The sequence below is a fragment of the Perca fluviatilis genome, chromosome 4, assembly GCF_010015445.1.
Source record: "Perca fluviatilis chromosome 4, GENO_Pfluv_1.0, whole genome shotgun sequence".
Lineage (NCBI taxonomy): Eukaryota > Metazoa > Chordata > Actinopteri > Perciformes > Percidae > Perca > Perca fluviatilis.
This window is the reverse complement of record NC_053115.1, coordinates 27,153,909-27,169,955: the sequence shown is the minus strand read 5'-3', so window position 1 is coordinate 27,169,955 and position 16,047 is coordinate 27,153,909. Positions and strand designations below refer to the sequence as shown.

The 16,047-nt window shown below is 37.9% G+C and overlaps 1 protein-coding gene across 3 annotated transcripts; it reads right to left on the bottom strand.

Moving 5' to 3' along the window:
* Positions 1–248: 248 nt before the first annotated feature.
* On the bottom strand, positions 249–11,219 carry im:7151449 (complement decay-accelerating factor). Of its 3 annotated transcripts, XM_039796912.1 has the most exons (13): positions 11,004–11,219; positions 9,175–9,360; positions 8,932–9,031; positions 8,343–8,413; positions 7,828–8,010; positions 5,990–6,058; positions 4,452–4,550; positions 4,197–4,265; positions 2,009–2,047; positions 1,875–1,916; positions 1,729–1,780; positions 780–855; positions 249–523 (listed from the first exon to the last, which is right to left on the bottom strand). In XM_039796912.1, exons 1-12 carry the CDS (start codon positions 11,083–11,085, stop codon positions 798–800), a joined length of 1,050 nt encoding a protein of 349 aa, XP_039652846.1. In that variant the 5' UTR covers positions 11,086–11,219; the 3' UTR covers positions 249–523; positions 780–797. The 3 variants fall into 3 exon arrangements, with proteins under 3 accessions (XP_039652846.1, XP_039652847.1, XP_039652848.1); XM_039796913.1 differs by lacking the exon at positions 780–855; XM_039796914.1 differs by lacking the exon at positions 5,990–6,058.
* Positions 11,220–16,047: the final 4,828 nt, after the last annotated feature.

Sequence of the window (16,047 nt, the reverse complement as noted above, 5' to 3'; positions counted from 1 at the left end):
CAAAAAGAAAGTCAGGGGGTGAAGAATGCAGCTGATTGTATCTTTATCAGTCGCCATTCCAGTCTGCAAACTGAATAAACCACATTGTATGCCTCTTGAATCACCTTTTCATGAGTCTGTCCTAACAAAACAGCACATTAGTAACACGTAAACGTATGGCCTTAAGATTGCGCAAATACCCCAAACTAAAATGTTTTTGCGGGAAAAAAATTAAATAATTTTGCCATACTTCATAACACGAGGCAATGTAAGATGTAATGTTATGTAAGAGTTTATTCCAGTGTATATAACATAAATAATGTACAAAATAGCATGGCATATTTACAATTGTCAAAATGGCAATAAAAAAATCATTACAAAAAGTGCTTGATTTAAATGATCCTACATTTACAGGTTTGACCATCTGCCATTTGAAGTGCAATAACATTAAAGGGAGTTTTCTTTCTTCCCCCATCGTTTTCTGGCACGCCCATCCTGGGTCACAGATGTTCTTTAATAGACGTGCACGGTTCCATTTGCAGAGCTAGTGTTAACGAGAAATGAAAAACGGTTTAGTTTGAGCTTCATTCAAACAGAGGTGCAAAAAAAGGAAAAACAGCACAACATTCATGCTTTTCTTTGGCTTAACTTGTTATATCTAATTCATGCTTCCACTTAAAAACTGTATGTTAGCTTACTTTCTGAGAAGTTAAGTGACAATAAACAATTCTTCAATATGTTTTTAGAGGTATTTTGGTTGTTTTATGGCATCTTAAACACACAGAGAAATGGACAGGTACCTTAGTCAGGCAGGCAATCTAAACGTTTTGGAACTGTAATAACTCCGGCTTCAGGTCTTCTCTGGTGTCATATGAGCTATGGTGTCATCAAATAGGGAATTTGTGTCAGAATTGTTGAGTTATGTTATTTTTGTTAAAACTTTATTAGTTAACCAAATGGTGTTTTAATGCATACTTAATTAGCAATTAATTAGAAATATTAGTGTTAGTCATTGCAACTTTGAGAGAATAATGATTTGTTTTTGTAAAATAAGCTTTAACCTTGGCTTAGTGGAATATTCGAGCATGCATATGATTATATGAGAGATTCATGTTTAAGAAAAGTTTCTCTAACTGAGTCTGAGCTATCTGGTTTATCTGGATTACAAGTGAATTTCACAAGTTGAATATTAAGTGTTGTTTCACAGTTGAAAGCTTTAAGTGCCTTCGTCTCTGTATAAAAAAAGATTTGTCACATGAATTCCTAACAATATTTGTCACATAAATCACAAAATACGTCAGCCTGCTTCCTGTACATTTTATTGAACTTGATCATTAAAGAAATCCTGATTCCCTCCGGCCTGGAGGGAATGTTCCTTCCTGATGCTGATTTCTACGTCACAGATGGTTTCATTAAAGGATTTCCTGTTGACTTCCCTCATTCCACAGCACAGGTCCGTAAACACAGACATCAAGATTTCCTCAAACAGTTCAAAAACTAAAAAGCAATGAGGAATCTGAACCTGCTGCTTCCTAAAAGTTACTGCATATTACTTCACTGCGCGCTGTATTTGTTCACAGAAATATGTGCTAATATTGACCTGCACGCTGCTGTGCATTTACGTTCTGAGAGTACAAATAATATGTTAACCTCAAAAGGTAAAAAGAGCAGAAAGCGCAAAGAGGATAAGAAGCATAATCAAGTATGGGTCATGCATTAAAGAGTTAGGAGTAAAATACTGGAGCTCACCCTTTTCTCGTCAGAAGAAACTTGTGTAAAAAGAGTACAATTATACACGCAACTGTAAAGAAAACAATAAACAAAAAGATTAATTTTATATTGTACTTCAACTACAAAACGCAGTTTGACTTCCAAAGAGAAAAATTGTACATTACCAAATGAAACGCATATCACACTGACTACCACAGGCATATATCCTGAAAGACACATAAAAGTTAAAAGTTAAATGCAGAGCATAAATAATGACCCATGGTTAACATCTTTATATTACCGGGGCTTAATAACTCACCAGTATGCTTGTTAGTATCTACAGCCTCATCACGTTTGTCTGAAAGTATAAAACCGTACCATTAGTATGCAAACTATGTATTTATCTGGAAGGACAACATGGCTTACTCAGGCTCGGAAACCATATCAACACATTCAAGGTTTGTTACAAACTGAGCAGCTCATTTACCGATTTAAAACCAATATGTAAAGTTTCTAGGCAAGTTATAGCATCTTTCAAATGATTATGCTGGAATAGCTTTTTGTATGTAGAAAAAGTGGTATGTGTTGCTTTCAGTTCGTTTATCTCTGTGTCTCCATGTCGGATCAGGGAGACATGTCTGTGAATATTAAATTACAGTTCTCTTGCCCAGTAAATTAAAACCATTGTTATCCGCTTTACGAACAACAATAATTATAGGGCAAACTAAGATCCATAAATAATGGTGTTAAAGGAACAGTCAGGAAAAAATCCTTTTCGCTTTCTGGTGGAGAGTCACATGAGAACATTGATATATCACTCTCATATGTGTCTGTCTGTTAAATATGAAGTTATAGCCGTTATATAACAGTTGGTTAGCTTAGCTTAGCATGAAGACTGAGGGAATCAGCTTGTCTGACAATATCCCAGTCTCTTCGCCGGTTGCCTGGGAACTGCTTAAAGCCAAAAAATAACCTGGAACGTAACTTCCCAAATTGTTGTTTTTACACTTCAGATCATCAAAGTCTCTGCCAGAAAGGGAATATGCTTAACACCCAAAATGTCAAATATTCATTATGTTAAATTTGTTAGTTTAAGTGTTTCAGGAAATGTCTAAAAGTGGAACTAAATAACTATTGAGTGAGCTATGAGCACATGTAAGTTCTAGCTGACCTGTCTGGTGGTTTGGAGTCAGCTGTCCACATTGATTACAATGTTCATTCTCCTCACAAATGGGTTTGTGTGGTTTCAAAGTAGGGGAGAGCGCGGTATGTTGTCACACTTTTCACACTGTCTAACATTTACTGAGCACCATGCATCACAATGATATATATGTCATACCAAATGAAAGAAGGAAGTCTTGGGAACATATGTTGTATTCATAACATTTTCATATATTATCTCATTACGGAGTTGTAGACTGTTGAATAGAGAATGTGCACTTGTGACAATTTGCCCCATCGGAGGGTAAGTTGTCACACTAGATCTAAAAATAAGAACACAAATACTTATTTGTGAATATTAATATAAACAATCATGCCTAGAGAATCTGGAAAAACAATACACATTGCAATCAAAACACATTAAGCGGCAAGACCACTTTACTTTGAACTTTAAACTCTAACGTTCTCTGCTGCACATAGATTCATGAAAACTGAATGGAATGCTGCAGCTAACTTGTTTAACTTAACATATTTAACCTCTGAACTAAACAGATGCCCTGTATTTGACTAATCAGACTCATCTTCAGAGTCACAATTCTGGCACACATAAATTGCCTGGCTTAAGGTGCAAGCATCATGGGCCCATTAGTTGCATTTTACACATTTTACCCAGGTCTCTTTTGGACAACTGTTTGAAAATGGCATAAGCACTCTTTATCATCTGATGATGACTGTTGTATAATTTTTCTTCTTTTAGCTGCCTTGTTCTTTGTAGGTCCTGATTCTGCCAGGTCACATGTGACAACTTGCCCCAAAGTCATTGAGACAACTTGCCCAAATGTTGGCTTAATCTCAAGATTAGCTCAACATAGCACTTCAGCTAAAGTATCAAAAGACACGTTATTGTCTCCTCTATTTTGAGCTAAATTATTATTTTTAACATTCATACCTAATAAAAGTTGTATTGCATACAATTTAAAGTGCAAATGTTTTACTTTTTAAGCGGAAAAATAAGAAAATTGTGCTAACCTCAGATTAGAGCGACCTTGACCACATGTGAACAGGAAGTTGACTATAGAAGAAGAAGTCACACAAAGTGGCTATTTGATTTTTGAGACAGAGCTTCTAGTGGTGGAGTTATGAACAGTGTGACAACTTACCCATGTAACAACTTACCCCGCTCTCCCCTACTAAATCTTGTGTTTGACTTACAGATCCAGTTAAGTTGCCTTAAACTATATTTTGCTATATTGTCTTCATCCCACAATGACAGAAACTCTCTCTTCCCTCCACAGTTAATTTAACTGAAATAACAACACAACTTTTATATTAAAATTGTTCAATACCTTGAAATGAAGATGATGTCATTGATGTTACAGTGGTTGTACCCTCAGCTGTCAAAATGTCTCTGCCACCTTTGAACAGAGCGATCAGAGAGATTCTTAGTTCTACTCAAGCTTGGGCAGGATAAAAAGTAATTTGTCAAGCTGAAAAGCAATTTCTAAGATGCATGCAGCATGCACATAATCCATTCATGCTGCCAAGCACTGTGCCTAAAAGGTTTTCAATGTAATTACATGCCGATCGACATTTTTCTGTACCTCGTACTGAAGGTGAGGCAGTAGGTGTTGCACTGGTTGTGACAGATTTAGCTCTGTGAGTTGTGGGTGTGGCAGATGAATCTGTAGAAGTGGACGCTTCTGTGGAAAATAAACAATGTTGTCAAAATATTTTTCTTGAGTCTTAATATTCTGGATTCCTTGTAAAGAAGGAGGCAGAGTAAACAAGATTGTTGGGCCTGCTGCTCCTAGGTAGCTTCTCTGTCTCTCCTCTCTCCCTCCCTCTGTCTGTCTGTCTGTCCTAATTGCAGGAGTGGAGTCTGGTGTGCAGGAGTCAGGGTTCTAGCTGCCTCTCATCTACCACAATCAACCTCTGCTTCATATACCCGGTCATTCCTTCACTCTGCGTCAGATCATTGTCAAGATGACCACAGTTATACCCGTTTTACACGTACATGGTTATTTTGAAAAACAGACGTTTCCCTTCGTTTGTGCCCTTCGCGCAAACGGAGAATTCGCCTCTGAAAAACAAGTCTTTTTAAAAACTCCGGCCAGAGTGGAAATTTTGGAAAACTTTGTTTGCACGTTCGCATGTAAACTGAGACATACAGAGGTTTAGGCAGCCGAGGAAGTGAGGAAGAGAAGAGAGAGGAAGTAATTTGTTGCTGTTGTTGCTATTTTCAGGATTCTGATTGGCTAACGTGGGCTTGAGCTTCTCGTAAACGAACACTTTTCTGAAAACTGACAGCTGTGCATGAGGTTATTTTTGAAAACTGATGCTACGTTTACACGTGGCCGGCTATTTTCATAAACTGACATTTCAACCTCTCGGTTTTCAGAAAAGTGTTCATTTATATGTACCCGTGTATATAAATGCGTCAAGAGCACGCCAGACCTGTATGTGGCAGTGTAACAGACAGACGCAGAGCCAGGAGTGTGAATTAACAGGTTTAATTCAAAGTACTCAACTGTCAAGTCCAGGTTTCTGGAGGTTTCAATTGTTTCATTGACGTTTCGAAAATTGCTTATCGATGGAGTTTTAAGTCTGGAACCAAGCCACCCTGCTACGAGATGAATAGTGAGCATAACACATTTGACTCTGCGCAAAAAAAACATTTTGAAAACGGCAAAAAAGGCAACAGTACAAGACCGTGTACAGAAACTATCATAGACTTCAATGGTAGAAGCTTGCGCTAGCCGTTTTCGAGACGTTGCTGTTAAGCTTAGGATTGTGGGTAGTGTAGTTTTTCTCCATAAGATCGTGGATAAAACATGTTTTTCTTAAAACAAGGTTGATTTCATATGGACTTCTAGCTTCTACAGGAGCAGAAACCTTCGTTTCACAACCACGTAGCTTGGGATCAGTCTACCTCGGATGGTTTAGATATTATGACTGATATTCTAAATCCTTATGGAGAAAATCAATGGGATGAGTCGGCTGTGGGCGGGACTATTTAGGTCTATTAGGACAGACAGAGGGAGGGAGAGAGGAGAGACAGAGAAGCTACCTAGGAGCAGCAGGCCTAACAAAGATTGAATATGTATTAGTTATTATCTCTCTATAAAGTATATTTATGTACCTTTTGTTGTAGGTGTAGATGTTGGTGTTACTGTTTCTGTTGTAATTCTGTCAGATTCTGTTGTCACACCTATGAATAAGAAAACTACTGAATTTATCTGGGATTTAAATAAAAATGGTTCATCAGTCATTTGTGAGATTGGAGGCGATGCATATAAATTCCAGTTCACAAGAAAGAATGTGCTGTGCCGAGAAAATGACAGTAATGCATCAGTAACATGCTTTCTTGTTAACCATCCACTTACAGAAAACTATACCTAGGCTACATTTACACAAGTACGTTTTGGTTTAAAAAACAAAGATCTTTTGCTAAGTTTACGCCTCGCGTTCACACTACTACGGCATTTCAGAGCCCCTAAAATGGAGAAATTTGGAAACACTGCTGCCCCCGTTTTGGTTTGAAAACTCTTGCGTTGTAGTCTAGACGGGCAAAAACTGAGAACTTTGGAAACGACGACGCACGTCAGTCAGTCAGTGTTATCGGTTAGGTAGGCTTACATACCTTTCAGTAACAGTTCCACCTCGTTATCAGTCCAAGCTGGTCTTACTTTTCGCCATTGTTATTCTTTCTCCAAAGTATTTTCTGTATTTTTAACTTATACATCCATCCATTTTGAACCGCATAGTAATGTCAGACAATCCGCTTCCTGTTTACACCGGCACACGCATGCTCAGTGTATGCGAATGGTCATGTGATATGCGTTGTCAGACGTGAACGGAGATTAGTTCTCCTACTAGACAGAGATTGTTTTTCTCTCAAAACGCCACATACAAATGATACCGTAGTAGTGTAAATGTAGCCCAAATATTGCGTTAGGTGAAGGACTCTGTTAAGGAGTGTATGAGTGTGGCAGTTAGTTAACAACCAACTTGGAGTGAGCACAGACATTAATAGTGATTACGGTTAGGTCACTGCTTCAAAGAGCTCGGATAAAAGTGGAGAGAGGGGTTTAAGTGATGATGTTGTGTTCTGAGTGACACCATGGCAACACCTATAGCATGTGAACTGTATTTAATTGAATACAGAATATTACAGATAAACACTTTGTTTGGGTGTTTGCAAGTGCACTGCAAACTGGCTACTGATCTTGCAAGCCTGTGTTTATGCCTATTTAGGATCAGAAAGTTATGACCACGCCTGTGGTTTTGCATGATTTAGCCCATTAACTACTCCACAAGTCTAAACACGTTACACGACAACATGTCAAAGCATAACTGTGGTTTTCCGACTGCTTTATTCCAGGCATAATTTAATTAAATGTTTCATATGAATATTACAATTTGCAGAGCTTTAAAACTTGCTTAAGATTTGGCTCGTCATGGCGTTCAAGACAATGAGACTTGAGAGCCAAGCAGCAATGCTCACGTAACCTTTTTATTACATCCATATTAGCATATTCTTCTTATTCTTGGTTTTATATCAGACCAGTACTTAAACTGGTGAATGCAACGCTAATCACCATCCAACTCTTACATATTTTATGTCCTTGATCAAACAAACCTGGACAGCTGGGGACAGATTTCTCTGCTTTATCATTGTGTTAACATAACAAAATAAATAAATAATGGAAGCACATGTTCACTGTGATCATTCACATCTCAGCAGCTGCATTCAAAACTTGGAATTACATCTACCAACTTATTGTTTGAAAATGGTCTGCAGTAATGTAAAGAGTACTTGTAATTAATGGGTTAAAACATGCACAACTACCTGTGTGGTCCTAAAACAACTTAAACAATACTTGTTATGCATGCTTTGTCCACCTCAGCCTGCCTCTCTTCAGTGTAAGCAGTAAGATGTTGAGGAACAAGACAAACACATGGACGGAGTGTGCTTACCTTCGCATTCAGGAGGCAGAGTATCGTATCTACCAGTTTCGCTGCACGTAATGCTATCTTTCCCAATGAGGGTGTATCCGTTATTACAGACGTACTGTATGCTTTCTCCATATTTTGGTTTATCTTGAGAATCCCAGGAACTTCTGCCATTGGCTACTTCATCAGGTTTAGCACATGTTACAACTGAGGAATCAGAAAAACAGATGTTTCTTATCACACAATAATTTAGATTAAAAACAAATAATCCATTATGTTGGCATATAAACTGTGCTGTTTGCTGACTGACAAGGAGAAGAGAGAAAACACACACAACAAACTTTGTAAACAGAGGAAGAAGAATTTCACAAATACAAAAAAAACTAACCCACTGCTTCACGAGTTACGTATTTAAATGACTATTGCAAGAAGAGAGAAACAAGTCTTTTGAAAATAGCTTTTGTTGTAGGAATGTCCCAAACAATTGTTTTATTGCTTCTGGTTGTGGCTTCATGAAGTATAAAATAAAAGACACTTACTTTTACAGTTGGCTTTTCCACTCCACCCATACGCATAGCACTTTTTGAAGCTTGATCCACTGAGCTTGAAACTGTTGAGAGGAAAAAAATAAAGCAGGACTGTTTATTTAAGCAGGAATTGATACTGCAGAGCCATTTGGTAATGCAATGGAAAGTTCATTTAAACTTTGAAACTAAATTCTTCGAGAGGTTAGTCAAGAACTATGTATGAACAATTATCTCAATGTAGGCAAAAGCAGAGCCAAGTTTCTAATCAGAGAAACCGTAATGTGGCAATTTCTGGCAACTGCTCCATTTACCATTTAAGACTATTTTGTTTTCTTTACAGACTGTTTTTTCTTCAGCGAATTCACCTTGACTTTAGTCATCTTGTTCTATTTTGCAGCAGCACTTGCGGGTTGACATCTTTTGGCAGTACAGCAAAAAGAGATACTGTGTATGTAAATGAACATTACTATCTACTTAGGGCTCCCTTTGTGTTGACACTGGAGCTGCTAAATGCCAACAATTGTTTCTCCAAACATCATTTCAGATGTAATTCAACCAGATAGCAATCAGATGGGAACATATTTTCTACAATTATACTCACCCTTTATCACAAACTACTTTTATTGTATCGCCAAACAGAGTACCAGCGCTGGTGTTAAAGCTCATGTTCGGCTGAGGTCTAGGGGGACCACAGTCGTACTCTGTAATATAAAAACAAACAACACAACATTGCTGCTGGACTTTTAAGCCACGATATCAACTGCAAAATGACAGAATAAGGCTGTTTGGTTGTCAACAGTACACTGTTTGTTAAAAGAGTTATAGAGTTATAAAAAGGACTCACTTTTGCAGATGAGATCTGGTTCAGTCCAACTCCCATCAATGCAGGTCATAATCCCAGAGCCACTTTCTATAACATATCCATTAAGGCACTCTACAGTAACCTTGGTATCTTCTCGAAACTCATTCAGTAGAAGGGCTTCGTTGGTGAGGACCATATTTTCCCTTAAAGGTGGTTTAGGACAGTCGGCTGGGAAAAAAAAGAGACAAAGAGGCAACATGAACAGTGACATCTTTTTCTTTCAAAATCACTCAATAAAATAGTTAAACTGTAATCCTGTAAATAAATAGATCTTAAGTAGAGCTGTTGCACCAAATATTTGCTCTTGGGGGAATTTGTTGGATCTCTGTAAATTATAGAGTGTGGTCTAGACCCACTCCATCTGTAACATGTCCTGAGTCATAACGTCTGGTATCATTTTACACTATAAATAAATTGAATTGAATAACAGACGTACCATATTGTCATTTATAGTGATGATCCAATGCATGAGAAAATTCCTTGCAAGTGTAATAATTATTTCATAAAGTGTTTTTAATCCATTAAGTCTGCTGTTACACATTAACAAGTCATTAATAAAGGTTTTTTAATCCATCAAGTCTGCTGTCATACACTGATAAGTCATTACAAAAGGGCTTTTAATCTATCAGGTCTGCTGTTATAATTGTTATATCTTACAAGTAGTTGTTAATGAATGGATTTTGGTCCAAGAGGTTCTCCATAACCTTTTAATTTAGAAGTTTATAAGATGTATAACTGATCTATAAAGCATTATTTATAAACAAAGAATAAAACCATTAGTTACAACTAATAAAGCCTTTGTTAAGGAGGGCTTTTAAAAAAAGTGATACTTAAAATAACTGATAATTGATTCTTTTCCAAAAAGACAGAGGCTAAGTGGTAGGTCTGTGGTAGTCAACTACTGCGTACAGTCAACATTTTACACTGGCATCGTCATACTTAATATAATTGTCTTATCTCTTTACCACAGAATATTTCAAAATGTGCAGATATCTCTTGTCTTGACAGTTCATCTCACATAAGTAGTCCTAGAATACTCCTACGGAGATGTCAATGTGGAGTAGGTTTACAGTAGTATTCAGTGTTGAATAGTATTTGTTTTATATGCACAGTGGCCACTTTATTAGGTTGACAGACCACCCATAACATCTATCTTTACAAAAAGAATAATGTTCAGTTTTTTTAGTTGACATTGTTGAAAATGTGTAAATTCATGTTTATTACTGAGGTTTTAGATAAAGACCTAACTAATTAACTAACTAACTAACTAACTAACTAACTAACTAACTAACTAACTAACTAACGATAGGCCTATGTTTATTTCTGAGGTCTTAGATAAAGACCTAACTAACTAACTAACTAACTAACTAACGATATGTTTATTACTGAGGTCTTAGATAAAGACCTGACTAACTAACTAACTAACTAACTAACTAACGATATGTTTATTACTGAGGTCTTAGATAAAGACCTGACTAAATAACTAACTAACTAACGATATGTTTATTACTGAGGTCTTAGATAAAGACCTGACTAACTAACTAACTAACTAACGATATGTTTATTACTGAGGTCTTAGATAAAGACCTGACTAACTAACTAACTAACTAACTAAACAACCAACCAATTAACTTAAAATTAATTAAAACACCTCTATGACAAAAACTGAACATTATAGGCACTTTAGAAGTTTGCCAAATATTGTACAGGTGTACATAATAAAGTGGACACACCTAGTGTCCACTTTATTATGTACTCGGTACTTTGGTGAATAAGATCTGAATAAGATCTGCGAGGCTGATGTTACTGACCTGCAGCCTTCACGACAAAAAGGAAAAGTAACAGCAGAGAACTGACTCGTCGCCGTCCACAGGTGTCCAGTAAAATGTCCATGCCGGGCTACAAAGCGAGATTAAAGATCCTGATGCAGATTCTGTCTCTGTCAGTCCAAGTTCTCCAGACAGCAGATGTAGAGACGCGCGTCGCTCCGCTCCTGGTGTCAAGTCTACACTGACACGCTCCTCAACGCACCACTACTATCCATTTTGCCTGTGGTCAAGTTAACTTCAGAATGACAGGAAGAGAGAAAAGAATTGCCATAATAAAAGCAGTGATATTCTCGCCAAGAAACCGTAGCCTAATATTTGATCATGGTATGAACATGTATGGTTATATATATCTTGCACATTGCACTTTCCCAAGTCAGTTATGTAAACACATTACGGAGGTAAAGCATGAGGGTGCTCCATGTGCATTCATGTGCCCCTCATTAAATCAATGGTGCATTCAATTGCAACTTGTAATTTCTGAGACACGCAAACTGTTGTTGCAAAGTAACCTTCAGCCACCTATCTATCTATCTATCTATCTATCTATCTATCTATCTATCTATCTATCTATCTATCTATCTATCTATCTATCTATCTATCTATCTATCTATCTACCTATCTATCTATCTACCTATCTATCTATCTGTCTAACAAGTGTCTTATTTTGAAAGGCAAAACAGAAAGTTTCGCTTTTAAAACTGTCTATCTTGATGTGTTCCAGCGGGATAGACAACAGGCACAGACAGAGATCTCAGACGGAACACATACCAGTTAATAAAATCAAGGACATATTTAAACAACATAGTTAAAGTATGTGAATGTTCTTTTAATGACCAGTAAAAAACAAACAAACTCGCAGTATTTCCACCAATAAGAGCAGCTCAGTAGAGAAGTGACTTCTCCCCAAGTGTTGCAATGCCAAAAAAGTGGAAACGTGGGTGGGTGTGTCCTGGAAAAAAAGGGGTATTCCCTCTCTGGGTCCTCCAAAGGGGGGAAGCCTTTAGTCTATTTTATTCAGTTCTATTCTATTCTGGTATATTCTGAAACAGACATACACGTTTGTAAAGTGTCAGCAAGAGAACATGATAAATATCAGAATAATAATTCCATTACATGCCTTGGTAGATACTCATACTACTATAACGACTACTACTACTAATAATAATCAAACAAATAACACAAAATAATTGAGGTACTGTGATAATGAGGATTCTGGTGTTTTTTTGTAGTACATTACAGAGCCTGAGTCACTTTCTGGGTTTTGGGTTATTGTCATGGATACATTCCACCGTTTACTTCAACAAGGGGGCTGTGCCTCATTGCCTCACACACACACACACACTTACTGGGGTAAATTCCAAGGAGTTCACTCCGCCACCCATTTTCAACCACATAAGTTTGTTGACAGGGGCTGTCTCCGTCCTCCACCCAGAGTTCCCTAGAAACACCCAGACTAACAAAGAAACCTGGCAACAAAAAGCTAATGAAGTTTAGTAGCCTGCATCTGCACTCTTTAGTGATCCAGTGAACCAGTGAGGAAACCCCAGGATATTTTTCATTATGCACATTACATCATTAAAAAGTAGGAAATTAAAAGACGTTTGAGATCATACTGGTCTGCACACTCAACCCAGTAAAATGTGACCTGTAAAAACTGTGTGGTGCACCTCATGTCTTTTTAAGGCGTTCAAAAAACCAGCATTAGTTGGTTACAAGTCTGCCAAGCAACTTCTAATGTTCAAAGCCTCCAAGGGCTGTGGCAGCTTGTTTTGCTTATCTCTCCAAACACCCTGCCCAAGTGAAAGATTTAGACACCTCCCTTCTCAATAACCAACATAGAAGAATGCATCTGCTTCTCTTCATGTCTGATAATGGTGAAAAGAGGTTGCCACCCAAATGCTAGTATCTGTCCGCTGCTGCATAGTTCACCTGCCTTCCTTATGCTCAGACATACCAAGGATGTGATGTAAAGAGCAGCAGGACCATCATTTTTGAATCCACTCATACTTCACATATCTTCACACACATATATCTCTATGACATACCAGATGTTACCATACAAAGGGCTTCATTTAGGAAAACCTTGTCTCCCTGATATTCACATTTCACAAAAATGCATGACAGTGCCTTCATGTGACTCACCAGAAATATCCATTTATAGCTAGACAAATATCAAATGGAGCATATTCTGTTTACAGTATGCATTATTGAAATAATTATCTCCTCAGAAAACCACTTCTAATGCCCTCCGAAAATGATTAACTGAGTCAAGACATTTTATTCTTCCCTTCTCCAAATGTAAACACTTCACTATGAGTTGGTGACATCTAGTGGTATGAAAGATGGACTACATTAAAAGGCAAACACTTTAACAATAATTATGACGTAATAATCCAGTTTTCTTCCTGTGCAAAACGTGATCTGCATTGTATGCGTGTTGGGTAGTGAACGAACACAAGGTGAAGGAATGATGGTTATGGTACAAATCTGAATAATATTCATTTATATATGTCTACCTCTACCTTTCCATCAATCTAAGCCATTTGTATATGAGCAACTGCTTCTTAACTTTTTAGTTTATGGTTTTACAAACCAGAAAAAAATTAATATATCCTTTTTATCTAATGAAATCTGACCCATGAATGCAGCAGAATGTGATTGTTTTCAGACAGAAAAGGCAATAAAAACACATTTAGTTTAGACAAACTAAAAAAAAAAGACAAGGTACAAGTCTTTTCAGAACATTTACCTCCAGTTCACACATCATTTAATTTCCATACCTGAAAAAGAAAATACAATTCCAGTCATTTTTAAACCATTTAAGTCAATTATCACAACGCATGCAAAGTCGTTCTGTATAGCCATTAAGGCTGCTCTTCCATGGCCGTCAAGTTCTGAATGAATGAGCAGCCCTCATCCAAACCAGGGTCAAAGTCACTACCATAATGGACGTGCCGAGAGATGAATTGTACTTCTACAACAATGAAGTAATCAAAACAACGGTTTGGCAACGGGCATCTCAGGTGTATATTTTTCTAACTGCGTCGATTTGATGGAAGGCACGGCAGAAGACCATCGCACATGCACAGCTAAACCCAAGGTTAAAGGTTAAGAAATTAATCCTTTGTCTAAACGTTCATAATTTAAATGTAAAATGTATAATTCAGGGACCATGATTTATAAAAGTTCCCTGCAGCTTATCAAATTTGGATTTACAAAAACTGGAAGGAAAAGAACCTGCACAAGACAAGCTTTTAATGAATGTTTTGCAGTTACACCTGTTTGAGTTATATCTAATTCAGTATATGACATTCATGCGTGTTTCCGCTTCATGTGTGTTCCCATGATTCATGCCTGCTTGTGAAATATGGATTTTAATGGACACATACGAAGCCCCTGAGCTTTCTCTTGTAATTGAAAGAGCGTCTGCTTCGTGCAGTGAAGCGCTCTCCCAGCTCTGTCGAGAAAAGCAGTTGGCTACCATGACAACTGGAAATCTGCCATAGTAACAGTGGCTTATGCCGCTTTGTCAAAGGACAGTATTAGAAACAAAAATAATCTAAATATGGCACCTAAATGATCATCCTATGGACAAGTGTGAGAGAAATTGCATAGCGGTTTGAATTTAACATCTATATATATATATATATGTGTGTTTTATTTTCAGTACAAGAGGTCCAGAAGGTATTTTCAGTAAAACTTTATTTTTCAGTGCATGAACAGAACACCATGTCAAGGTCATAGTCTATCCTTTTCAACTCATTTTTAAATATTTTCTCTTTTTTTTTTTACATAAAAAAATAATGGAGCAATTTAATATACCTCTATTCCCCACCCGCCCCCACCCTCCCTCCGAAAGAGCACTCAGCAAGTATTTATAAAGGTGCTGTACAATGTACAAACATTTACATCTACTGTTCCTACAGAATGTAGAAGATACCACAAGGATTGTTTTTCTAATGAAGCGATGCAAGGCCACAGTATGATACAGAGATGAGATTAAAAAAAGGTCAAAACAAAAGCATAAAGAAGTACAACAGTGCAGGGGACATATAATAAAAAAGGGCATTATCTGACCCACCAGAGTGAACTGCCGGTACCTGATTTACTCATTCAACCAACCAAGCTATTGCACACTAACCTACCACTGATTGGCTCATAGCGCGTCCTCAAGCCATTCTTTAACCTGAAAACTCCCTTAAACAATTACAGACCTTACCCATAACTCACATTGACTTTATCACACGTTTGCTACTATACTGTGTTCCCTGAGCTCATCTGAATATGTCTTAATCTCATAAACTGTATTAGCAGGTATACTGAATATATTTCCTTTTCTCTGATTTCACAGCAGAAGCTTCAAAAACGTACTTAAGCAACAGTGAAATTCGACAAGCCCTATTCGTGTTACCAGGGGACCTCGTGTGATTTAAGGCTCTGACACACCAACCCAATTATCGGCCGTCGGACAGTCTGGCGAGGTCGGTGACTCGAGTCTGTTCGGTGCGTTCCGTGCCGTCGTCAGTCGGAGGAGCTGTCGGCATCCATTTTGGCCGATTTTACTTGTTGAATCGGCCAGCGGGCAGTCGGACTCAAGGACCAATCTGATTGGTGGAGGGCTAGCCCTTGACTAGCGAATCAGTGCACGAGAAAACCGGCGCTGACAACACCAGTATCTTCTTATTACTGGCCATTGTATTTTCTTCCGTTCAGCGAGTATTGACAACAACGATCCTTCTTGACTGCTATCAACACTCATTTCCGGTTTTCATTCTTTGGGCGACAATACAGATTAGCACCGCCTGCTGTTATGGAGACGTATTACGTCTCGCGCAAGCGCAGAACGTACGCTCAAGTCGGCATCGCTTCGGTGTGTTCCGAGGCACTTTTTCAAGAGACGGGAGCCGACTGATCAGTCCGACTGCCTTTTCTGCAGATGGTCGGCCGTCGGGTTGGTGCGTCAGAGCCTTTAGACATAACCCCCAGTGTACATCTGTGTGCATTCACATGGGATAAGCGAAGTCTG